Genomic DNA, 26,329 nt, shown 5'->3' on the forward strand with positions numbered 1-26,329 from the left:
CGTCTTGGCCTCCCAAAGTGCTGGGATTACAGGCTTGAGCCACCGCGCCCGGCCAATTTTTGTATTTTCAGTAGAGATGGGGTTTCACCTTGTTGGCCAGGCTGGTCTCCAACTTCTGACCTCAGGTGATCTGCCCGCCTCGGCCTCCCGAAGTGCTGGGATTACAGGCGTGAGCCACCGCGACTTGCCGAGGAGCTTGTTAAGTGATCAAAGGGAGAAGACAGGGTATCAGTAGATGACAGAAAAATTTTTTAGAGAACAAATTTTGCTTTAGACATCCGTCAACTTAAAGAAAGTAGAAAACTGTCTATAATAAACTGAAATATTTGGGACTGATCTTGATGTCTGCCAAAACATGTAAGAGTGTCAAGATCAGTCCCAAATATTTCAGTTTATTATAAACAAAGACTAGCAAGTCGTCTCTACTACTGGAGGAAAAAAAAAAAAAGACTGAAATGCAAACATTCCTGAAAATGAGTAAATAGGGCAAAGATAAAATACTATAAATGTCTCTGTCAATTCACAAGACCTTAGCCTGGGCAGTCAACGTCCAGTTAGAAATAACGTTTGAAAATTCAGTAAGAGAAAAGTAAGTCTTCTTCTGTAATACTCAGTAAATAATGTTTACAATTAACATAGCAATATTATTATCTGGGAATATGATAGTAAATAGCTCCCCCAAAAAACTGAAAAAGTTGAAAGCAGTTTTCCTGGAGACAGGAAGTGGTGAGGTAGGTAAATTACGGTTTCATTATTGGCACATAACACTTTGAACTGCGTACCTGTGTGATTTTAATACAAATGTTTAAAGATTAAATTTAAGAAAACAAAGTGTGAACAAGAACTCCATTGCTATGGTAACCCGTGCGGCAGCCGCCTCTTTGTTCTTCGGTTGTTCCTCTCTCAACCGCCCCATTCCTAGTCCTCGACCGGCGGCCACGCCCCCTCCAGTGTGAAAGGCTGCGTTTCCGGCCCGTGGGGCTCCAATCAAAATGCCGGAGGGAGGTGAAGGCCGGGGCCCCGCCCCCGACAGCAGGGTGTGTGACGTCACTTCCGGCTTCCTTCTGTCTGCTGGTCGTGAGCACGAGCTGTGAGAGGATTCACTTGTGTGCGGAACTCCTCGGAACTATGGTGAGCCTGACCCCCCTGTCTCTTGTCCTGCTCCTGCTCCGCCGTGCTCTTGCCACCCCACTGCTTCCTCTCTCCTGCTGGGGTTGTAGGCTCCGTTTCTGGCTCTCCGGCCCGCCGCACATGGTGCGAGCCGTGGGGCGTGCGGCCTGTGCCAGGCCAGCCGGTGGAGCCCACACGAGGGGGAGGAGACGACCGCAAAGCCACCGTCTCCTTCTGCCCAGGCCTTTGCATAGTCCCGGGAGCCCAGGCCCGCGCCTCACCCCGAGCGAAGAAATTTCTAGTGTGGGACCCGCTCCGCCCTCCCTCTAGGGGCGGAGCCTGGAGCGGCGGGGCCGGAGGCACCCGAGGGTGGAAGATGGAGGCCGCGTTCCCTCGCCCGCATGGCAAAAAACCCCTCCCTGCTTCATTTTTAGTTCAAGATCGTCTTTAGTCTAGCCGTAGGTAACTGTCAGTCTCGCTGGTGTATAGTTTATACTCCTGGGGCCTTGTAAATCCGAAAAGCCATGTTGCTCTCCTACAAGTCCCTCTCTCCCACTTAAATGCCTTCTCCGATCGTGGAAGCTTCATTTGTTTGAAAACATTATTGTAAATGAATTTTCTCTTAGATATCCACTTGTAAAACAAGTGGAAGGCACCTCAGTGTATGTGTTAGAGTATTGGTACTTAAACGAAATGCCTCTTGGTTTTCTTTTTTAGGCGTCCCTTTCCCTTGCACCTGTTAACATCTTCAAGGCAGGAGCTGATGAAGAGAGAGCAGAGACAGCTCGCCTGGTAAGCCTTGTTCTAACCTTTGTTTTAAAGATAAAACTGGAGGCCAGGTGCGGTGGCTCACTCCTGTAATCCCAGTACTTTGGGAGGCCGAGGTAGGCAGATGAACTCAGGCCAGGAGTTCGAGACCACCCTGGCCAACATGGTGAAATCCCGTTTCTACTAAAAATACAAAAATTGGCCGGGCGTGGTGACGGGCGCCTGTAATCCCAGCTACTTGAGAGCCTCAGGTAGGAAGATCGCTTGAACCCAGGAGGCAGAGGTTGCAGTGGACTGAGATCGCACCATTGCACTCCAGCCTGGGCGACAGAGCGAGACTCTGCCTCAAAAAAAAAAAAAGTAAATAAAGATAAAACTGTACTTGAAGACGGTAAAGTTGATTCTGATAATCTCCTTGGTTTTTACTCCAGACTTCTTTTATTGGTGCCATCGCCATTGGAGACTTGGTAAAGAGCACCTTGGGGCCCAAAGGCATGGTAAGAAAAATAGAAAAGTTTTATGTTTTAATATTGTTTTAGAGTCCTTAGTGGAAATATAATTAATAACAAACATTTTAGAATGCTTTTTAATCTTTAGAATGTTTAATTATAAAAGACAAGTATGTTCTTAGTAAAAATCAGAGTCCCCAGAATCACCATCCCCAATCCCATGCGCCTCCTCAGTGACAAGTAGTGTTATAATTTGCATGTACTACTACTAATTTTCTGTTTATGTTGAATTATGTGTACTTTATTATGTATTTTATACTCATGTAACAGATACTGTTTTATAAAACATAGATACTATTTATCAGTACTGTTTTGTAGCTTGGTCTTTTAAATTCCTTTCAGTGTAAGTAGATAATACTGCCTCCTCTTCAACTGTCAAATATTATCCTGTACCTTAATTATTTTATAATTTAATTATGGCTGTACTGATAGTTTCTTTCCATTGTTTTTGCAGTTAACAGTGTTGAAACAAAAAACTAGTGTCTCCCTGTGCTTCTGATGTTTCTAGGGGTAGATACCACGGTTTGGTTAACATGGTGTTTGTATTGAAAACATTTGATGAATGGATACCACAAAATAGCCATCCGGGGTATTAATACACTAGCACTGTATGAGAATACTGATTGATCCATGCATTCTTCAAGATGTACTTATATCTTAACTTGAACCAATTATGTTCCCTTTAGGACAAAATTCTTCTAAGCAGTGGACGAGATGCCTCTCTTATGGTAACCAATGATGGTGCCACTATTCTAAAAAACATTGGTGTTGACAATCCAGCAGCTAAAGTTTTAGTTGGTAAGTCTGAATATACTTTTTCACCAACCTAATAATACTATTGGTTAACATTTTTGAAATAACTTTATAAATAGGCTGTGTTGACCAATTGTACTGTCAATTGATGTCCACTGGGTTTTAATTATCATTGTTAAAATACAAGCTTCAGGAGTGCTGTATATTGGTGGTAAAACTGTTGCATTTCAGACCTCAGAGTTCCAAAGAATTTGTTGTATGAGGAACCGTGATAAGTTTAGATTGGTAGTGAATATTTTTGGAGAATTTAGTAAGCAAAGAAGCAATTTTGAGTTAATTTATTTCTTTTTCTAGATATGTCAAGGGTTCAAGATGATGAAGTTGGTGATGGCACTACCTCTGTTACCGTTTTAGCAGCAGAATTATTAAGGGTAAGAGCAACTGAGCAACTCTGTTTTTCCTACTGTTTTTGAGTATCAGAGGTAATCAAGTCCTTACTTCCTCCATCTTTACTGTTGAGGAGTGCTTAATAATTTTCTATTTATAACTTTTATTTTATAACTTTATTAATAGGAAGCAGAATCTTTAATTGCAAAAAAGATTCATCCACAGACCATCATAGCGGGTTGGAGAGAAGCCACAAAGGCTGCAAGAGAGGCGCTGTTGAGTTCTGCAGTCGATCATGGGTTGGTACACCAAAGTACTACTGTTCTAAACATTTAGTGTTCTTTCATAACATGCTTAATGCAGGTAGAAAAATTGTCTTACTTGAAACCAGTCCCTGGTGCCGAAAAGGTTGGGGACCACTGTTTTAAGGCACTTTTACTAATTTTCCCATTCGCAACTGTATAATATTACTTGTTTTTCACATTCTTTTTATTTATTTATTTATTTATTTTGAGGTGGAGTCTCACTCTTAAGAGTTGCCCAGGATGGAGTGCAATGGTGTGATCTCGGCTGACTGTGACCTCTGCCTCCTGGGTTCAAGCGATTCTCTTGCCTTGGCTTTCCAAGTAGCTGGGACTACAGGCCTGTGCCACCATACCCAGCTAATTTTGTATTTTCAGTGTAGATGGAGTTTCACCATGTTGGTCAGGCTGGTCTTGAACTGACCTCAAGTGATCCACCCTCCTCAGTCTCCCAGAGTGCTAGGATTACAGGCCACCCTCCTCAGTCTCCCAAAGTGCTAGGATTACAGGCGTGAGCCACTGTGCCTGGCCATTTCTCACATTCTTGCCAATACTAGATTTTTGCTTGCTTGTGTGCCCCATCCCCCGGTCCCCGGTTTTTGGCATTTTGCCAGTTTGCTGGGGAAAATAATTCGTGTTTCTTGATTACTGCTGAGGTTTAATTCTTATAGCTTACAGACTTGACTAGGGTAAAATTATCTATTGACATGAATATCTAGATAAATTTTGAAAAGTAAAGTAAGGTTAATATGTGTATTTGGTTGGTTTTATTTAGTTCCGATGAAGTAAAATTCCGTCAAGATTTAATGAATATTGCGGGCACGACATTATCCTCAAAACTTCTTACTCATCACAAAGACCACTTTACAAAGTTAGCTGTAGAAGCAGTTCTCAGACTGAAAGGCTCTGGCAACCTTGAGGCAATTCATATTATCAAGAAGCTAGGAGGAAGTTTGGCAGATTCCTATTTAGATGAAGGTATGTATGAATATCAGATACAAGAAGCTTTGATTAGATGCTGAGGGCTGAATACTGAGTGAATTCTGTTTTGGGACCAGTGACACTTTACAAAGCCAGTGAACTTGAATTTAAGGACATACCATATGTGCAGCCATTTTTGTCATTTCATTGACTGTATTCCTCTTCCCACACTATTCCAGCATTGTTGATGATCTCTAGAGTTTACTTAACTACCATGAAGTTATTTGCAGTCTCTGATAAAGAGGAAATGTAGTTTTCTTTTTTTTTTTTTTTTTTTTTTTTTGAGACGGAGTCTCGCTCTGTCGCCCAGGCTGGAGTGCAGTGGCCGGATCTCAGCTCACTGCAAGCTCCGCCTCCTGGGTTCACGCCATTCTCCTGCCTCAGCCTCCCGAGTAGCTGGGACTACAGGCGCCCGCCAACACGCCCGGCTAATTTTTTGTATTTTAGTAGAGACGGGGTTTCACCGTGTTAGCCAGGATGGTCTCGATCTCCTGACCTTGTGATCCGCCCGTCTCGGCCTCCCAAAGTGCTGGGATTACAGGCTTGAGCCACCGCGCCCGGCCGAGGAAATGTAGTTTTCTTTTGCTAGAAATCATTTATTCTCAAATGGTACTTTTACCAGGATTATATGTGTATTCTCCAGGAAGGGTTTGCTGGTTGTGTTTGCTGGTTGTCGAGGATGTACAGTTGACCATTGAACAACATGGGTTTGAACTATGTAGGTTTACTTAACGCAGGTTTTTTCAATAAATGTAGTCAGCCCTGTGTGTCCGTGGTTTGCACATGTGCAATCAAATGTGGATGGAAAATGCAGTATTTGCAGGACTTGAAACCCATGTATATAGCAGGCCAACTTTTCAAATCTACTGGTTCCAGTCAGCCTGGAACTTAAGTATGTGTGGATTTTGGTGTATGTGGGCATCTTCGAACTAGTATCCCTTGTATACTGGGGGATGACTAGTTTTTTTAGAAAAGAATTAAAAAAAAATTAACAAGTAATTTATGTATGTTTATAGGGCAAGAGGATCTAGTTCTTTTTTTTTTAAGTGAATGAATGAATGATGTTTTAATTCTCGGGGTATTTACATATTTTTTTTTATTCTACTTTAAGTTCTAGGGTACATGTGCATAACGTGCAGGTTTGTTACATATGTATACTTGAGCCATGTTGGTGTGCTGCACCCATCAACTCGTCAGCACCCATCAATTCATTTATATCAGCTATAACTCCCAATGCAACCCCCCCCCCCCCCCCATGGTAGGCCCCAGTGTGTGATGTTCCCCTTCCCGAGTCCAAGTGAGCTCATTGTTCAGTTCCCACCTATGAGAGAGAACATGCGGTGTTTGGTTTTCTCTTCTTGTGATAGTTTGCTAAGAATGATGGTTTCCAGCTGCATCCATGTCCCTACAAAGGACACAAACTCATCCTTTTTTATGGCTGCATAATATTCCATGGTGTATATGTGCCACATTTTCTTAATCCAGTCTGTCAAAGATGGACATTTGGGTTGATTCCAAGTCTTTGCTATTGTGAATAGTGCCGCAATAAACATACGTGTGTGTGTGTCTTTGTAGCAGCATGATTTATAATGCTTTGGGTATATACCCAGTAGTGGGATGGCTGGGTCATATGGTACATCTAGTTCTAGATCCTTGAGGAATTGCCATACTGTTTTCCATAATGGTTGAACTAGTTTACAATCCCACCAACAGTGTAAAAGTGTTCTTATTTCTCCACATCCTCTCCAGCACCTGTTGTTTCCTGACTTTTTAAAGATTGCCATTCTAACTGGTGTGAGATGGTATCTCATGGTGGGTTTGATTTGCATTTCTCTGATGGCGAGTGATGATGAGCATTTTTTTCATGTGTCTGTTGGCTGTATGAATGTCTTCTTTTGAGAAATGTCTGTTCATATCCTTTGCCCACTTTTTGATGGGGTTGTTTGTTTTTTTCTTGTAAATTTGTTTGAGTTCTTTGTAGATTCCGGATATTAGCCCTTTGTCAGATGAGTAGATTGCAAAAATTTTCTCCCATTCTGTAGGTTGCTTGTTCACTCTGATGGTAGTTTCTTTTGCTGTGCAGAAGCTCTTTAGTTTAATTAAATCCCATTTGTCAATTTTGGCTTTTGCTGCTGTTGCTTTTGGTGTTTTAGACATGAAGTCCTTGCCGATGCCTATTTCCTGAATGGTACTACCTAGGTTTTCTTCTAGGGTTTTTATGGTATTAGGTCTAACATTTAAGTCTCTAATCCATCTTGAATTAATGTTCGTATAAGGAGTAAGGAAAGGATCCAGTTTCAGCTTTCTACTTATGGCTAGCCGATTTTCCCAGCACCATTTATTAAATAGGGAATCCTTTCCCCATTTCTTGTTTCTCTCAGGTTTGTCAAAGATCAGATGGCTGTAGATGTGTGGTATTATTTCTGAGGACTCTGTTCTGTTCCATTGGTCGATATCTCTGTTTTGGTACCAGTACCATGCTGTTTTGGTTACTGTAGCCTTGTAGTATAGTTTGAAGTCAGGTAGCGTGATGCCTCCAGCTTTGTTCTTTTGACTTAGGATTGTCTTGGCAATGTGGCCTCTTTTTTGGTTCCATATGAACTTTAAAGCCGTTTTTTCCAATTCTGTGAAGAAACTCATTGGTAGCTTGATGGGGATGGCATTGAATCTACAAATAACCTTGGGCAGTATGGCCATTTTCACGATATTGATTCTTCCTATCCATGAGTATGGTATGTTCTTCCATTTGTTTGTGTCCTCTTTGATTTCACTGAGCAGTGGTTTGTCGTTCTCCTTGAAGAGGTCCTTCACATCCCTTGTAAGTTGGATTCCTAGGTATTTTCTTCTGTTTGAAGCAGTTGTGAATGGAAGTTCATTCCTGATTTGGCTCTCTGTTTGTCTGTTACTGGTGTATAAGAATGCTTGTGATTTTTGCACATTAATTTTGTATCCTGAGACTTTGCTGAAGTTGCTTATCAGCTTAAGGAGATTTTGGGCTGAGACAATGGGGTTTTCTAAATATATAATCATGTCATCTGCAAACAGGGACAATTTGACTTCTTCTTTTCCTAACTGAATACCCTTGATTTCTTTCTCTTGCCTGATTGCCCTAGCCAGAACTTCCAACACTATGTTGAATAGGAGTGGTGAGTGAGAGAGGGCATCCCTGTCTTGTGCCAGTTTTCAAAGGGAATTTTTCCAGTTTTTGCCCTTTCAGTATGATATTGGCTGTGGGTTTGTCATAAATAGCTCTTATTATTTTGAGGTACGTTCCATCAATACCGAATTTATTGAGCATTTTTAGCATGAAGGGCTGTTGAATTTTGTCAAAAGCCTTTTCTGCATCTATTGAGATAATCATGTGGTTCTTGTCTTTGGTTCTGTTTATATGCTGGATTACGTTTATTGATTTGCGAATGTTGAACCAGCCTTGCATCCCAGGATGAAGCCCACTTGATCATGGTGGATAAGCTTTTTGATGTGCTGCTGAATCCGGTTTGCCAGTATTTTATTGAGGATTTTTGCATCGATGTTCATCAGGGATATTGGTCTAAAATTCTCTTTTTTTGTTGTGTCTCTGCCAGGCTTTGGTATCAGGATGATGTTGGCCTCAGAAAATGAGTTAGGGAGGATTCCCTCTTTTTCAATTGATTGGAATAGTTTCAGAAGGAATGGTACCAGCTCCTCCTTGTACCTCTGGTAGAATTCAGCTGTGAATCCATCTGGTCCTGGACTTTTTTTGGTTGGTAGGCTATTAATTATTGCCTCAATTTCAGAGCCTGCTATTGGTCTATTCAGGGATTCAACTTCTTCCTGGTTTAGTCTTGGAAGAGTGTAAGTGTCCAGGAAATTATCCATTTCTTCTAGATTTTCTAGTTGATTTGCATAGAGGTGTTTATAGTATTCTCTGATGGTAGTTTGTATTTCTGTGGGGTCGGTGGTGATATCCCCTTTATCATTTCTTATTGCGTCTATTTGATTCTTCTCTCTTTTCTTCTTCATTAGTCTTGCTAGCGGTCCGTCAATTTTGTTGATCTTTTCAAAAAACCAACTCCTGGATTCATTGATTTTTTGGAGGGTTTTTTTGTGTCTCTATCTCCTTCAGTTCTGCTCTGATCTTAGTTATTTTTTGCCTTCTGCTAGCTTTTTAATGTGTTTGCTCTTGCCTCTCTAGTTCTTTTGTGTTTTTTTTTTTTGAGACAGAGTCTCGCTGTCACCCAGGCTGGAGTGCAGTGGCCGGATCTCAGCTCACTGCAACCTCCGCCTCCCAGGTTCATGCCATTCTCCTGCCTCAGCCTCCTGAGTAGCTGGGACTATAGGCGCCCACCACGTCGCCCGGCTAGGTTTTTGTATTTTTTAGTAGAGACGGGGTTTCACCGTGTTAGCCAGGATGGTCTCGATCTCCTGACCTGGTGATCCGCCCATCTCGGCCTCCCAAAGTGCTGGGATTACAGGCTTTAGCCACCGCCCCTGGCCGCCTCTCTAGTTCTTTTAATTGTGATGTTAGAGTGTCAATTTTAGATCTTTCCAGCTTTCTCTTGTGGGCATTTAGTGCTATAAATTTCCCTCTACACACTGCTTTAAATGTGTCCCAGAGATTCTGGTATGTTGTATCTTTGTTCTCATTGGTTTCAAAGAACATCTTTATTTCTGCCTTCATTTCGTTATGCACCCAGTAGCATTCAGGAGCAGGTTGTTCAGTTTCCATGTAGTTGAGCGGTTTTGATTGAGTTTCTTAGTCCTGAGTTCTAGTTTGATTGCACTGTAGTCTGAGAGACAGTTTGTTATAATTTCTGTTCTTTTACATTTGCTAAGGAGTGCTTTACTTCCAGTTATGTGGTCAATTTTGGAATAAGTGCGATGTGCTGAGAAGAATGTAGATTCAGTTGATTTGGGGTGGAGAGTTCTATAGATGTCTATTAGGTCCGCTTGGTGCAGAGATGAGTTCAATTCCTGGATATCCTTGTTAACTTTCTGTCTCGTTGATCTGTCTAATGTTGACAGTGGAGTGTTGAAGTCTCCCATTATTATTGTATGGGAGTCTTAAGTCTCTTTGTAAGTCTCTAAGGACTTGCTTTATGAATCTGGGTGCTCCTGTATTGGGTGCATATATATTTAGGATAGTTAGCTCTTCCTGTTGAATTGATCCCTTTACCATTATGTAATGGCCTTCTTTGTCTCTTTTGATCTTTGATGGTTTAAAGTCTGTTTTATCAGAGACTAGGATTGCAACCCCTGCCTTTTTTTCTCCATTTGCTTGGTAGATCTTCCTCCATCCCTTTATTTTGAGCCTATGTATGTCTCTGCATGTGAGATGGGTCTCCTGAACACAGTAGACTGATGGGTCTTGACTCTTTATCCAGTTTGCCAGTCTGTGTCTTTTAATTGGAGCATTTAGTCCATTAACATTTAAGGTTAATATTGTTATGTGTGAACTTGATCCTGCCATTATGATGTTCACTGGTTATTTTGCTCGTTAGTTGATGCAGTTTCTTCCTAGCCTCGATGGTCTTTACATTTTGGCATGTTTTTGTAATGGCTGGTACCGGTTGTTCCTTTCCATGTTTAGGGCTTCCTTCAGGGTCTCTTGTAAGGCAGGCCTGGTGGTGACAAAATCTCTAAGCATTTGCTTATCTGTAAAGGATTTTATTTCTCCTTCACTGATGAAACTTAGTTTGGCTGGATATGAAATTCTGGGTTGAAAATTCTTTTCTTTAAGAATGTTGAATATTGGCCCCCACTCTCTTCTGGCTTGTAGAGTTTCTGCCGAGAGATCTGCTGTTAGTCTGATGGGCTTCCCTTTGTGGGTAACCCGACCTTTCTCTCTGGCTGCCCTTAAGATTTTTTCCTTCATTTCAATTTTGGTGAATCTGGCAATTATGTGTCTTGGAGTTGCTCTTCTCGAGTAGTATCTTTGTGGCTTTCTCTGTATTTCCTGAATTTGAATGTTGGCCTGCCCTACTAGGTTGGGGAAGTTCTCCTGGATGATATCCTGAAGAGTGTTTTCCAACTTGGTTCCATTTTCCCCCTCACTTTCAGGCACCCCAATCAGACGTAGATTTGGTCTTTTGACATAATCCCATACTTCTTGCAGGCTTTGTTCATTTCTTTTTCTTCTTTTTTCTTTTGGTTTCTCTTCTCGCTTCATTTCATTCATTTGATCCTCAATTGCTGATACTCTTTCTTCCAGTTGATCAAGTCGGTTACTGAAGCTTGTGGATTTGTCATGTATTTCTCGTGTCATGGTTTTCATCTCTGTCATTTCGTTTATGACCTTCTCTGCATTAATTATTCTAGCTATCACTTCTTCCACTCTTTTTTCAAGATTTTTAGTTTCTTTGCACTGGGTACGTAATTCCTCCTTTAGCTCTGAGAAGTTTGATGGACTGAAGCCTTCTTCTCTCATCTCGTCAAAGTCATTCTCTGACCAGCTTTGATCCGTTGCTGGCGATGAGCTGCGTTCCTTTTCAGGGGGAGATGCACTCTTATTGTTTGAATTTCCAGCTTTTCTGTCCTGCTTTTCCCCCCGTCTTTGTGGTTTTATCTGCGTCTGGTCCTTGATGATAGTAACGTACTGATGGGGTTTTGGTATAGGTGTCCTTCCTGTTTGATAGTTTTCCTTGTAACAGTCAGGACCTTCAGCTGTAGGTCTGTTGGAGATTGAGGTCCACTCCAAACCCTGTTTGCCTGGGTATCAGCAGCAGAGTTTGCAGAAGATAGAATATTGCTGAACAGCGAGTGTACCTGTCTGATTCTTACTTTGGAAGCCTCCTCTCAGGGGTGTACTCCATCCTGTAAGGTGTGGGGTGTCAGACTGTCCCTAGTGGGGGATGTCTCCCAGTTAGGCTACTCAGGGGTCAGGGACCCACTTGAGCAGGCAGTCTGTCCCTTCTCAGATCTCAACCTCCGTGTTGGGAGATCCACTGCTGTCTTCAAAGCTGTCAGACAGAGTCGTTTGCTTCTGCAGAGATCTCTGCTGCTTTTTTTGTTGTTGTTATTTAGCTGTGTGCCCTGTCCCCAGAGGTGGAGTCTACAGAGACAGGCAGGTTTCCTTGAGCTGCTGTGAGCTCCACCCAGTTGGAGCTTCCCAGTGGCTTTGTTTACCTACTTAAGCCTCAGCAATGGCGGGCGCCCCTCCCCCAGCCTCGCTGCTGCCTTGCAGTTAGATCGCAGACTGCTGTTCTAGCAATGAGGGAGGCTCCATGGGCGTGGGACCCTCCTGGCCAGGTGTGGGATATAATCTCCTGGTGTGCCCGTTTCCTTAAAGTGCAGTATTGGGGTGGGAGTTACCCGATTTTCCAGGTGTTGTGTGTCTCACTTCCCCTGGCTAGGAAAAGGGATTCCCTTCCCCCTTGTGCTTCCCGGTGAGGCGATGCCTCGCCCTGCTTCAGCTCTCGCTGGTCGGGCTCCAGCAGCTGACCAGCACCGATTGTCCAGCACTCCCTAGTGAGATGACCCCAGTACGTCAGTTGAAAATGCAGAAATCACTGGTCTTCTGTGTCACTTGCGCTGGGAGTTGGAGACTGGAGCTGTTCCTATTCGGCCATCTTGCTCCGCCCCAAGGATCTAGTTCTTAAATAGTGGTAAATGAGACGTAACAAGTACTGTTTTCTTAGTAGTACATTTTTGTTTATAGATTGAAGTTTTCCAGATCATGTTCACATTGAATTTACTTCACAAAATGACCTGTCAAAAAGTATAGGCATTCTCGTATAGAGAAGGAAAAAAAAGAATTAGATGGTGCTTTACAACTTCTGCTTTTACCAGTGGTTTCGAGTCCTGGTTTTGGTGTATGTTATAGGTCTTGATTTATTTTAAGAGAATGTCATGATTCTGAAAATACTCTTGGTTAAGTTTATATACAAGAGCTGTGTAGCATTTCTTTCTTTTCTTTTTTTTTTTTTTTTTTTTTTTTTTTTTTTGAGATGGAGTCTGGCTGTGTCACCCAGGCTGGAGTGCAGCAGCATGGTGTTGCCTCACTGCAACCTCTGCCTCCTCAGTTCAAGCGATTCTCCTGCCTCAGCCTCCCAAGTAGCTGGGATTAGAGGCGTGTGCCACCATGCCTGGCTAATTTTTTTTGCATTTTTAGTGGAGACTGGTTATTGCCGTGTTGGCCAGGCTGGTCTGGAACTCCTGACCTAAGGTGATCCACCTGCCTCAGCCTCCCAAAGTGTTGGGATTACAGGCGTGAGCTACCACGCCTGGCTGCTGTGTAGCATTTCTGATAGAAGCATTAAAACAAGAATAGTAGCACAAGCAGCACCATTCGTGAATGTCTGCTGTGTACTAGGAATTGTAATAGGAACTTTAGTCATTTAGTCATCATGACCTGGTGAGTGAGGATTAGGTTCACTTGAATAGAGTAGAAAACCCAAGATAAAGGTGGCTTCGTAAGAGAAAAGTTTCTAACATAACCAAAAAAGGCCTGGAGAGGTAGGTGGTACTGGGTTTGTATGATGGTTCCAAAGCAACAGTACTAGGCTGGTAACTAGCACCTCTGCCACTGGTTACATTCCTGTTTTACAAATTAGCATCTCTGGCTGGATAATTTGTCCAAGGTTATATAGCCAGCAGCAGGGGCATGATTGGGGTCAGGTTTATCTGACTCCATTGTCCATGGTTTTTCATTTTTACCACCAGCCTCAATACCTGAATCTTCAGTTTTTCTCTTGTGGTGGTGATTTCAAGCTAATAAAAGTGGACTTAACCTATTGTCTTTATTTTGCAACCCATACAGATGTGGGTGTAGTATATATCTGAAACAAAAGTTTCAAAATACTGTTTAATTTTACTGTCTGTACTGTGTTCTCATATTTCCTGTTTCTTATATTATTTTTTAAGTAACCCATTAAATGAATTTTGTAATAACTCTTCTAGTGGGATGCTTTATACCAGGAGTGTCCAAGGAAGAGAATACAGTCATGGGTTCCTAGTTTCTGTTTCTGGTTGGGCCAATAAAGCCCCTTCCTCATCCCTCTTTTCTTATCACTAGAGACAGAAGCTAAAATCCATGGCTTTCAGGCGCTAAAAGCCTAAAACAAAGCAAAACAACAACAGAATAAGGTGGGTTGTACAAGTTTGCTTTCATACCTTCTAAGAGCTTGGTAAATTGGACTTAAATAGCTTCTTTGAAATAGTGATATGATAAAGCAGACAACTTTATAAGATTTACTAAGGCTGCTTTGAAGTATTAAATATGATACTGTTCTTATATTTATTGTAGGCTTTCTGTTGGATAAAAAAATTGGAGTAAATCAACCAAAACGAATTGAAAATGCTAAAATTCTTATTGCAAATACTGGTATGGATACAGACAAAATAAAGGTATGTAACTGTACTTTGTTTTTTTTTTTTTTTGAGACGGAGTCTCACTCTGTCGCCTGGGCTGGAGTGCAGTGGCCGGATCTCAGCTCACTGCAAGCTCCGCCTCCCGGGTTTACGCCATTCTCCTGCCTCAGCCTCCCGAGTAGCTGGGACTACAGGCGCCCGCCACCTCATCTGGCTAGTTTTTTGTATTTTTTTTTTTTTTTTTTTTTGAGACGCGGTCTCGCTCTGTCGCCCAGGCTGGAGTGCAGTGGACGGATCTCAGCTCACTGCAAGTTCCGCCTCCCGGGTTTAAGCCATTCTCCTGCCTCAGCCTCCCAAGTAGCTGGGACTACAGGCGCCCGCCACCTCGTCCGGCTAGTTTTTTGTATTTTTTAGTAGAGACGGGTTTTTTGTATTTTTTAGTAGAGACGGGGTTTCACCGAGTTAGCCAGGATGGTCTCAATCTCCTGACCTCGTGATCCGCCCGTCTCGGCCTCCCAAAGTGCTGGAATTACAGGCTTGAGCCGCTGCGCCCGGCCGTAACTGTACTTTTTAAAAATTCAAATTGCTGGCCAGGCAGAGTGGGGCAATCTCGGCTCACTGCAACCTCCACCCCCTGGGTTCCTAGCAGTTTGGGAGGCCGAGGCGGTGGATCATCTGAGGTCGGAAGTTTGATATCAGCCTGACCAACATGGAGAAACCCTGTCTCTACTTAAAAAAAAAAAAAAATTAGCTGGGCGTGGTGGCGCATGTCTGTAATCCCAGCTACTTGGGAGGCTGAGGCAGGAGAATCGCTTGAACCCAGGAGATTGCGCCACTGCATTCGAGCTTGGGCAAGAAGAGTGAAACTAAGTCTCAAAAAAAAAAAGGAAAGAAAAATTGCTGGCTTCTATAAACTCAGGAATCGCACTAAAAAGCTTGGGATAAGTGTCTATTGTATATATATACATGTATATACTTTTTGATATATACATTGGTAAAAATGTTGAGATATGCTGTGGGACTCTAAAAAGAGTAATGAGGACTGGCATGGTGGTTCATGCCTGTAATCCCAGCACTTTGGGAGGCCAGATGGGCGGATCACAAGGTCAGGAGTTCGAGGCCAGCCTGTCCAGTATGAGATGGTGAAACCCCATTCTACTAAAAATACAAAAATTAGCTGGGCGTGGTGGCACGCACCTGTAATCCCAACCACTTGGAAGGCTGAGGCAGGAGAATCACTTGAACCCCAGGGGTGGAGGTTGCAGTGAGCCGAGATTGCCCCACTGCACTCCAGCCTGAGCAACAGAGCGAGACAATCTCAAAAAAAAAGTAATGAAACTGATGCTCTCTTTATGCTTTTCTTTATTTTAGATATTTGGTTCCCGGGTAAGAGTTGATTCTACAGCAAAGGTTGCAGAAATAGAACATGCGGAAAAGGAAAAAATGAAGGAGAAAGTTGAACGTATTCTTAAGCATGGAATAAATTGCTTTATTAACAGGTCTGTGCTTGTAAGAAAGGATTTTTTTCTATGAAAGTTTAAGGAATACTTTATATTTACTTATGTTGAATTACTGATTTATTACTTAGGAACTGCCTTACATAACTTCACCTAAATTATGGATTTTCATAATCTGTAAACTGTGATTTATGCACACTTACAGTGGCCAGAATTATGGGATTGATTTATACAGTTACTATAATAAAGAACACCTGTTTTCAATGCTAGTAGTGGATGCATTAGTACTGTAATTGATAAATTCTAATTATACAGGTAAGAATTGCAATCTTGTTCTAATGTGCATTTCTTTTACTTGTGTGGTAAAAATGTTTACTTGTTTTTTAGTCTAATGTAGTTTATTTTGTAATAGTTTTGAGCATAATGTTTTCATGTATTTTATTTACAGGCAATTAATTTATAATTATCCTGAACAGCTTTTTGGTGCTGCTGGTGTCATGGCTATTGAGCATGCAGATTTTGCTGGTGTAGAACGCCTAGCTCTTGTCACAGGTATGGAAAAAAGGTATTGGTTTCTAACAAACACAATAGTCACTCTTGGATTTATTATTTGTTACTATATGCAACTCATTGTTAAGAAAATAAAGGAAGGAGTCCCTTTAAGGAGTTTAGAATTTCAACAGTTATTCTGAAATCTATACTCTTGGATATCTTTAATTTAGATATGCAGATACATTACATTTACTATACCAAATTATATACCACATTTGCTGTAGGTATAGATTTATTTCATTGTGTCACTGTTTTAAGGGTAGATTTTTGGCTGGGTGCAGTGGCTTGTGCCTGTAATCCCAGCACTTTTGGGAGGCCAAGGCAGCCAGATTTTGAGCTTGAGCTCAGGAATTTCAGACCAACCTGGGCAACATGGCGAAACCCCATCCCTACAAAAAAAAAAAAAAAAAAAAAAAAATTGGCCAGGTGTGGTGGCGAGCGCCTGTGATCCTAACCACTTGATAGGCTGAGGGATGAGACTTTCTTGAGCCTGGGAGGCAGAGGCTGCAGTCATGGCGATCATGCCACTGCGCTCCAGCCTTGGCGACAGAGTGAGACCCTGTCTCAACAACAATAACAAAAAGATACATTTTTTCGCACAAACCTGTAAGACCATTGTTAAAATCTGAACAAACTAGAGCTTTAAAAAGTCATGTCTATTTTTATTTATCTAGTTTGTTCATTTGTTTTTATTGCCAAGTAAGTAGTTGAATGCTTTGTGTCCTTTGTAGTAGTACAGTTAAAATAGTAACCTTTATTGAACACTTACTGTATGCTGAAGAGTGGGTCAAGTACTGAAACATTACTTTTGTTAATTTTTTTAAGTTTCTGGAAGTAATAAAGGTTAGCATAAGTGAAACAGTCAACATTGTGTAATGGAAATTAGTATACTCAATACCCTTTAATAGAAGTATGAGTGATATAATTCCAATTGTGTCAAATAGAAACTGTGTTTGTAAATCAGACATGTCTGTCTACATCAAAATGACATAAGAGTTCAGGCTGGTTGCCGTGGCTCATTCTTGTAATCCCAGTGCTTTGAGAGGCCAAGGCAGGAAGATTGCTTGAAGCCAGTAGTTCAAGACCAGCCTGGGCTGTATAGTAAGACTGTCTCTACAAAAAATTAGCCAGGCGTGGTGGCACATGCCTGTAGTCGTCTACTTGGGAGGTTGGGGCAGGAGATCTCTTCAGCCCAGCAGTTCATGGCTGCAGTGAGCTATGATTACATCACTGTACTCCATCCTAAGTGACAGAGCAAGACCCTGTCTTTATTTTTTTTTTTTTTTTTTTTTTGAGACGGAGTCTCGCTCTGTCACCCAAGCTGGAGTGCAGTGGCCGGATCTCAGCTCACTGCAAGCTCCGTCTCCCGGGTTCACGCCATTCTCCTGCCTCAGCCTCCCGAGTAGCTGGGACTGCAGGCGCCCGCCATCTCGCCCGGCTAGTTTTTTGTATTTTAGTAGAGACGGGGTTTCACCGTGTTAGCCAGGATAGTCTCGATCTCCTGACCTCGTGATCCGCCCGTCTCGGCCTCCCAAAGTGCTGGGATTACAGGCTTGAGCCACCGCGCCCGGCCCAAGACCCTGTCTTTAAATTAAAAAAAAAAAAAAAAAAAACGTAGCTTGTTTGCTCTTTATTGTGGTAACTAACGGTTTAAAAATTTTTGTTGATTAAATTTTTATAGATTTAGGGGTATAAGTATAGTTTTGTTAATGGTTTTCATGGTAAACTCTAAGCCCTAGAAGACTAAGTTTAACTGATTTTTCTAGATTTTAGGTCCTTGAAAATGAATGAATAGGTTGGAAAGTGGGTTTGGGAATGGGAATTAAGGAGAACTGGAGATGTGGGTTATGAGTTGTGATGTCAGTAGGGCTGCCACACGGTTTGGAACTGCCACGATTATTAGAAGAAATTTAGTGTACTAACCTTTGGAGAGTGGACTTGGTCTCATCCCAGAATGATCTCTTAAGACCTTTTTTTTTTTTTTTTTTTGAGACGGAGTCTTGCTCTGTCGCCAGGGCGGGAGTGCAGTAGCCGGATCTCAACTCACTGCAAGCTCTGCCTCCCGGGTTTACGCCATTCTCCTGCCTCAGCCTCCGGAGTAGCTGGGACTACAGGCGCCCGCCACCTCGCCCGGCTAGTTTTTTTGTTTTTAGTAGAGACGGGGTTTCACCGTGTTAGCCAGGATGGTCTTGATCTCCTGACCTCATGATCCGCCCGTCTCGGCCTCCCAAAGTGCTGGGATTACAGGCTTGAGCCACCGCGCCCGGCCCGACATTTTTTTAAATCATTTGAGAAGCATAGTCTTCCTCTAACTAAGAGACATTTTCTTCTAATTACTTGAAGTGGGTTTACCTGCTTTAAAGTTCTTTAGGAGCCGCTGCATACTTGATCCTTTAAGGCGACAAATAAACAGAATTTAAGATGCTCATGTTTATGTAATTCATTCTTTAGTTCCACAAAATAAAGATGTAAGAGGCTGGGTGCGATGGCTCACGCCCGTAATCCCAGCAGGGAGGCCTAGGTATGTGGATCACAAGGTCTGGAGTTTGAGACCAGCCTGGCCAAATATGGTGAAACCCTGTCTCTACTGAAAATACAAAAATTAGCCAGGCGTGGTGGTGGGCGCCTGTAGTACCAGCTGCTTGGGAGGCTGAGGCAGGAGAATCACTTGGACCCAGGAAATGGAGGTTGCAGTGAGCTGAGATTGGCGCCACTGCACTCCGGCCTGGGTGGCAGAGCAAGACTCCATCTCAAAAAAAAAAAAGATGTAAGAAGTAAATGGTAATAATATATTGATGGGATAAACGTATCGTAAAGTCATGACATGAAATTGCTATATATAGCCGGAAGAATGTTTATTTAAAGTGCACCAACTCTACGTCTATGAAGTTGACTACATGGTGGCTCCCATCCTTAAAAGCTCAGTAGTTGTCAAAGGTGTTTGATGACATTGGTTCTTGCAGGTGTCATTAAATGTCTTGAGCTGGGCATGGTGGCATGTGCCAGTAGTTTCATCCATTCAAGAGACTGAGGCAGAAAGATTGCTTATGCCCAGGAGGTTGGGGCTGTAGTGTGCTATGATGGTGCCTGGTGAACAGTCATTGCTCTCCAGTCTAGGCAACATAGTAAGACACTGTCTCTTTAAAAAGAAAGAAACAAAGCCTTACATGTAGAAGGATGAAGTGAAAAGTTTCATAAGCGAAGTTAGTGTTATTTTTGGATATGACATCTGAAATATCTGTTGTGTCTCACATCTAGAACACAAAGCAGTCTCAGAATTTTCTCAGCCAGAAGTAAAAAGAACTTTATACAAATTATGAGTATAAATTAGTAATTTAGAAGACCAGAGTCTTTATGAATTTATTGTAAAATAAATAATAGAGCATTGACAGATTTATCAGTAAGGAATAGGAAGAGAAGGGTTGATTGATAATATATGCAATTCACATTATGAAAAGAGTAGTCAGCTAGAGAAAAGAATTTTGAAATGGAAACCTGACTTGCTTAGTTAGGAAATAGGGAATGAAGTGACTGACCTGTTCAGTTTACAGCATGGAAGATGGAGGGAAAATAGGAATAGAAATGAGACATAAGGACTAAAATTAATTTGTTCTTATTAAATTTAGTCTGGGAAATTCTTAGTATGCATTTCTCTTTTTTTAGGCCTTAGGACATTTCATTTGTGATAGAGATACCAGGTTGTTCATGAAGTGTATAGTGGTTGACATATAGGACAAATATTTTCATGTCTTGTGCTGGGAATTGTATCATGAGGGCTTAGTCTTATAGATTGGATTCAGAAGAGAATCTGAATTTCAACTCAAAAGTAACTGCTTTAAGACTCAGTTTAACCTTTGGGAGGTAGTATTGTATAGTGTGTGCTTATAGATCTGAAGCCAGACTGCTTGGGTTTGAACCAACCCAGCTTTTTATGTTCATCCTAGTTGGGTAACTTTGGATAGGAAAGTAAACCTCGTGGCCTCATTTTTATCGTGTGTAAAATGGATAGTAATGGAGCCTATCCAAGAGGATTGTTTTAAAGATTAAATTATTAGTCAATATGAAGTATTTAAAAAGAGTGCCTGGTATATAATAAGCAGTCAATCTTCAAAATGTTAAACACATCACCTATCATTATCCATTACTGCTTATTAGAAAACAGGAATTTTCAGCCTGCCGTGCATTTAACTAATAAATGTTTATGTTTATAGGTGGTGAAATTGCCTCTACCTTTGATCACCCAGAACTGGTGAAGCTTGGAAGTTGCAAACTTATCGAGGAAGTCATGATTGGAGAAGACAAACTCATTCACTTTTCTGGGGTTGCCCTTGGTGAGTGATTATGTAGATCCTGGTTAAGGTGTCTAAATTCTTGCTAGGCTCTGTTTAAGTAAAGGTTATTGTAATTATTAGAATAGTATATCTTACAAGTCTTAACTCTTCAGAAGCAGGATACATATTTTGTTTCAGTCTCTTGAGGTCAACCTCATATTACCGTGTCTTTGTGAAAAGTGCATGTTCAACGTAGTTTTTTTCCTTGATAACTTAGAACCATTATGAACCTTAATTGTTGGAGAATGTATCATACAGGAAGACAGATCAACTTTCAGAACCCAGTAATATAACCAACACCTGTATAAATAATAGAAGGCAAACTTTTTGTCCCTAAGTGGTCACTGTGACTTTTAATTTTAGGTGAGGCTTGTACCATTGTTTTGCGTGGTGCCACTCAACAAATTTTAGATGAAGCAGAAAGATCTTTGCATGACGCTCTTTGTGTTCTTGCGCAAACTGTAAAGGACTCTAGAACAGTTTATGGAGGAGGTAAGCATTTAGAAAATGTTGAATATATTTTTATTTCTTGAAGTACAATATAAGTCATAAGTGGTTTTAATGGTTCTTATAGAAACTTTATATTGCCTTTGCACTAAATTTTAAAATGCTTGGCATATCTTAAAGTCAGTAATTCAGTGTCTTGGAGACAACTAAGTATTACAATATTTTGTTGGAAATTTAATCTATAGGCTGTTCTGAGATGTTGATGGCTCATGCTGTGACACAGCTTGCCAATAGAACACCAGGCAAAGAAGCTGTTGCAATGGAGTCTTACGCTAAAGCACTGAGAATGGTAAGTTAATCAGAATGAGAGATCTGAACTTAAGTTTTGTGGTTATTGATAGTTCTAAAATGAGTAGAAAACAAACTGGTTAATACTGCTTTTAAATTTAATTCTGGAGTTTCTCTTCTTCGTGAGCAGTAATTGAAGCAGATTGTACACTGTTTCTAAATGCATAATTTTAAAAAGCTATCCTAGTTAGGAGTAAATCAGTGGTTCTTCGAGTGAGTAATTACTTGTTTTCTTCATTTCATAGTTGCCAACCATCATAGCTGACAATGCAGGCTATGACAGTGCAGACCTGGTGGCACAGCTCAGGGCTGCTCACAGTGAAGGCAATACCACTGCTGGACTGGGTAAGCAATCAAGGGGAACTCTGTGGCCGTTGTTAAAAGTAACTCTTTTCACCAGCTCTTTTTTTCTTTTGGAACATAAAGAGTTAACAATAACCATATAAAAGACTCTTCTGCTTTGTCCTCGTAACCATTATATGTGCTGGGAAAATGTGTGTAACTTTATATGCTCAGCATTTTCCAAACTTTGTTATTCCATAAGACATATAAAACTGATTAGAAGATTTGTAACTATTTGGTATATAATGACTATAGGATTTAAATATAAACAATACTTACATTCTGGAAAATAACATAAACTATTATGTTGCTTATACAATCAGTATTAACTCCTAATTTCATAGTAAACTTACTGCGAGATAATCTTGAGTACAGATCACATATCTCCAGTCCATAGATAAAAGTGGCCAATGAGGCAGATTTAATTCATATTGAAAAACTTCTGACAAGCTGTGCTGGGTATTATAGAGTAGTCTTAAGAAGATAGATAATCCTGTCATTGAACAAGAGGGAGCACCGGTTAATCTGTGAGAAAATGAAGCAGGATTCTAACAAGAAGAGAAGTTGGGTAGATGACGTCTGAATTTTCTTCCATTTGTTTTTCTTTTTTGTTTTTGAGACAGAGTCTCGCTGTGTCTCCCAGGCTGGAGTGCAGTGGCCGGATCTCGGCTCACTGCAAGCTCCGCCTCCCGGGTTTACGCCATTCTCCTGCCTCAGCCTCTCAAGTAGCTGGGACTACAGGCGCCCGCCACCTCGCCCGGCTAGTTTTTTTATATTTTTTTTAGTAGAGACGGGGTTTCACCGTGTTATCCAGGATGGTCTCAATCTTCTGACCCCGTGATCCGCCCGACTCGGCCTCCCGAAGTGCTGAGATTACAGGCTTGAGCCACCGCGCCCGGCCCCCATTTGTTTTTCATTATTTGACGTTGTTTTCTAATTAATATGGGTGACCAGTAGTTGACATTACTATTATTATTATTATTATTATTATTACTACTACTACTACTGAGACAGTGGTCTTGCTGTTCCCCAGGCTGGAGTGCAGTGGCACCATTATAATTCACTGTGGCCTTGAACCCCTGGCTCAAGCAGTTCTCCTTCCTCAGCCTTCCAAGTAGTTAGGGCACATGCCACAATGCCTGACTAAATTATTTTTATTTCTTAAGAGATGGGGGTGATCTCACTATGTTGTTCAGGCTGGCCTCAAGCAATCCTCCTGCCTCAGCCTCCCAAAGTGTTAGGATTATAGGTGTGAGCCACTGAGCCTGGCCCCTTTTATTTTATTTGTGTATTTTTTGAGATAGAGTTTTGCTCATGTTGCCCAGGCTGGAGTGCAATGGCATGATCTCAGCTCACTGCCACCTCCACCTCCCAGGTTCAAGTGATTCTCCTGCCTCAGCCTCCTGAGTAGCTGGGATTACAGGTGCCCGCCACCATGCCCGGTTAATTTTTATATTTTTAGTAGAGACGGAGTTTTACCATGTTTGCCAGGCCAGTCTCCAGCTTCTGATCACAGGTGATCTAAAGGCTTTCTTTGAGCTCATTTGTAGGCGTATCCACCTACTGAGTAAAGTAATTGGGTGTCCTAATTTTATTAATAACAGGATTAATTTTTATTATAAATCATTAGAGATGTTTTGATACTTTAGTTAAAACTACTTTTTAGTAAAGATTTTTTCTTTGCAGATATGAGGGAAGGCACCATTGGAGATATGGCTATCCTGGGTATAACAGAAAGTTTTCAGGTGAAGCGACAGGTTCTTCTGAGTGCAGCTGAAGCAGCAGAGGTGATTCTGCGTGTGGACAACATCATCAAAGCAGCACCCAGGTACCCTAACACTTTTCTCAGAAAAAATTATTAACAGCAAAACAAAAAAATTAGGGAGCTGTATTTATTTTATAATTAGAGTTAATGAAAAGCAGAGACAGTTTTGCCTGGATAAAAGTATTATGTAAGTTATTTAAAATATCACAACTCTTTTTTTAATCTTTTTTTTTTTTTTTTTTGAGGCAGAGTCTCGCTCTGTCACCTGGACTGGAGTGCAGTGGCCGGATCTCAGCTCACTGCAAGCTCCGCCTCCCGGGTTTACGCCATTCTCCTGCCTCAGCCTCCCGAGTAGCTGGGACTACAGGCGCCTGCCACCTCGCCCGGCTAGTTTTTTTTTTGTATTTTTAGTAGAGACGGGGTTTCACCGTGTTAGCCAGGATAGTCTCGATCTCCTGACCTCGTGATCCGCCCGTCTCGGCCTCCCAAAGTGCTGGGATTACAGGCTTGAGCCACCGCGCCCGGCCATCACAACTCTTAATACTTAAGCCAGAAAAACTTAAGAGGATGGGCAGCTGAGGTAGCCCTTAGGATTGAAAAGGCACAGAAAGAGCCATGCTTGGAAAGGTCAAGTACTGAGGATAATAGATGCTGTGATGCTTTCTGTTGTCTTTAAACAGAATTATAGCAAAAGGAAACTGAGTTCTGTAAATAAAGTGTTCTGATTAGGGGCAATGTCATATAGCCACACCTACTCCCAGAAATCTTCACAATAAGTCAATGCCCTCAGCCACAATTGAAATACACTTAAAAATGTATAATACCTTGTTTGGTCTGATACTGTTTTAGAGATTAGGTATCTTTTATTAGCAAATTCTGAGTAATTTGCAGTAAAGAAACTCAATTTTGTTTAACCCAGCCTTCCAAACTTACCAGACTGTGGGCTTCTTTTTCATGTTCTTTATTAATCTCCAGAGGATTTGTTTTTCAGATCAGTGCCCTGTGACAGCTGCTTCATAACTCTTTTGACAGTGGTTAGCATCCTAGTCCCCCTGTAAGCTACTAAGGTTGAAAAGTTTATCTCTTTATATGATCCCTGTATAATGCTGTACTCTTTAATCTGTTCTTAAGCTTCTTCAGCTTCTCTTAACTGTTGTGTTTGCCTCTAAAAGCAGTGTTTCTCAAGCTTTAGATCCTTGAACAAGCATTAAGTAAAAATTTACTAGTACCCTTATCCCATCTTTCCAAAAGATTGTTCTATGCCCCCTTATTGTATGGTCACCAAAGAATAAAAGATGAGAATAAAAGGTGCTTCTTCTTGGTGGGGGTGTCTGCAGAGTCCCAAAGCAGAACAGTCTTGATGTGCTAGGGCATCACACGGAGAGGGGCTGAGTGGCTAGCTCAGTCTCACTTGAAGCCAGCAGTCCCATTGCTGTATAACCCATTAGTCCATGACATAACCTGGTCACCTCTTAAAAGCCCAACTTCCAATACTGCCACATTGGGAATTCAGTTTCAATGTGAGTTTTATAGGGGACACACATGCAAACCATTGTGGAGTTATAACAGTTTTAGTACAGGATTCTAGTTGTGTTTGTATTTAGTATAGTACTTTGGATAAAATCATGCTGATTTTTCACTATTGACTTTTTTCTTTCTTTCATAGGAAACGTGTCCCTGATCACCACCCCTGTTAAGCATTCCCACATGCCGTCGATCTTTGGACCAGTTTCTAGCAAAGTTGTGTTTGAAAGGTAGTCTCTTAAAGAAGACTGTGGAATCTGTTTATTGGTGCCCATTGTATCCTTAAGTTTGGCTATTTAGCTGACCTTCTCTTTAACATAGGTCTAATTTATTTGCCGTGTCATTTTCCATACAAATCAGTTGATTTAAAAGTTCATTTCTCATACTGTGCATTAAAATAAACATTTGAACAATTACTTGGTTCTTATGTCTTATATATGTGTATTCTGTTTGAACTCTACTTAATGGAAATTAATGATTATTTTAAATATGGCATTTTCCAGCTTAATGATTGGCCATCTACATTTTTGAAATAATTATCTTGATTAATATAAGCCCAAGTTAAGTGTGATAAACACACCATATATTATTCTTTTGGTTTTGTTGCTGAGCCGTAAGAACCCTCAGTTATGGCCAGGCGTGGTGGCTCATGCCTGCACTCCTAATATTGGGAGGCCATGACAGGTGGATCACTTGAGGTCAGGAGTTTAAGACCAGCCTGGGCAACATGGTGAAACCCCATCTCTACTAAAAATACAAAAATTAGCTGGGCATGGTGGTGGGCGCCTGTAATCCCAGTTGCTTGGGAGGCTGAGGCAGGAGAATCACTTGATCCTGGGGGTCAGAGGTTGCAGTGAGCCAAGATCGCACCACTGCACTCCAGCCTGCGTGACAGTGAGACTCCCATCTCAAAAATATATTTATAAATTTCATTACCCATTTAATTTTGTTTAGTGAAAATGCCATAAACTAGTACTCATTTAATTTTGTGTAGTCCAAATGCTGTCTCCTGCATTGGAAAAAATTACAATGCTTTCTGTGATGTGATTTTTTTTTTTTTTTCTTTTTTTTGAGACGGAGTCTCGCTCTGTCCCCCAGACTGGAGTGCAGTGTGACGCGATCTCGGCTCACTGCAACCTCCACCTCTTAGCTTCAAATGATTCTCCTGCCTCAGCCTTTCGAGTAGGTGGGATTACATGGTAGTCTGCCACCATGCCTGGCTAATTTTTGTATTTTTAGTAGAGATGGGGTTTTGCCATGTTGGCCAGGCTGGTCTCTATGTTATGTGATGTTCTTATGCTTGAAAAAGTCATTAAATGTTGCAAGATGATGTGCTCTAAGTACTTTTTTTTTTTTTTTAAGACAGGATCTCATTCTGTCCGCCAGGCTAGAGTGCAGTTGTGTGATCGCGGCTCATACGGCCCCTATCTCCTGGGCTCAAGTGATTCTTTCGCCCAAGTAGCTG

At 41.5% G+C, this 26,329-nt stretch overlaps 1 protein-coding gene across 1 annotated transcript; it reads left to right on the forward strand.

The window, feature by feature from the left end:
• Positions 1-1,006: 1,006 nt before the first annotated feature.
• Positions 1,007-25,280, forward strand: CCT2 (chaperonin containing TCP1 subunit 2). Its single transcript, XM_023226534.1, has 16 exons — positions 1,007-1,131; positions 1,828-1,902; positions 2,310-2,375; positions 3,074-3,185; positions 3,495-3,571; positions 3,714-3,826; positions 4,605-4,807; positions 14,034-14,134; positions 15,470-15,597; positions 16,004-16,107; positions 20,319-20,438; positions 20,802-20,930; positions 21,131-21,234; positions 21,479-21,578; positions 23,262-23,403; positions 25,007-25,280. The coding sequence occupies exons 1-16, from the start codon at positions 1,129-1,131 to the stop codon at positions 25,035-25,037; spliced, it is 1,608 nt and encodes a 535-aa protein (XP_023082302.1). The 5' UTR covers positions 1,007-1,128; the 3' UTR covers positions 25,038-25,280.
• Positions 25,281-26,329: the final 1,049 nt, after the last annotated feature.

The sequence above is a fragment of the Piliocolobus tephrosceles genome, chromosome 10 (genome assembly GCF_002776525.5).
Source record: "Piliocolobus tephrosceles isolate RC106 chromosome 10, ASM277652v3, whole genome shotgun sequence".
NCBI classification, from domain to species: Eukaryota; Metazoa; Chordata; class Mammalia; order Primates; family Cercopithecidae; genus Piliocolobus; species Piliocolobus tephrosceles.

Bases quoted from the DNA above. Each gene is read 5' to 3' on its own strand.
- CCT2 (XM_023226534.1), top strand. The intron at 14,135-15,469 runs GTATGTAACTGT...TCTTTATTTTAG, and splicing joins TGGATACAGACAAAATAAAG to ATATTTGGTTCCCGGGTAAG. The intron at 23,404-25,006 runs GTACCCTAACAC...TTTCTTTCATAG, and splicing joins ATCATCAAAGCAGCACCCAG to GAAACGTGTCCCTGATCACC.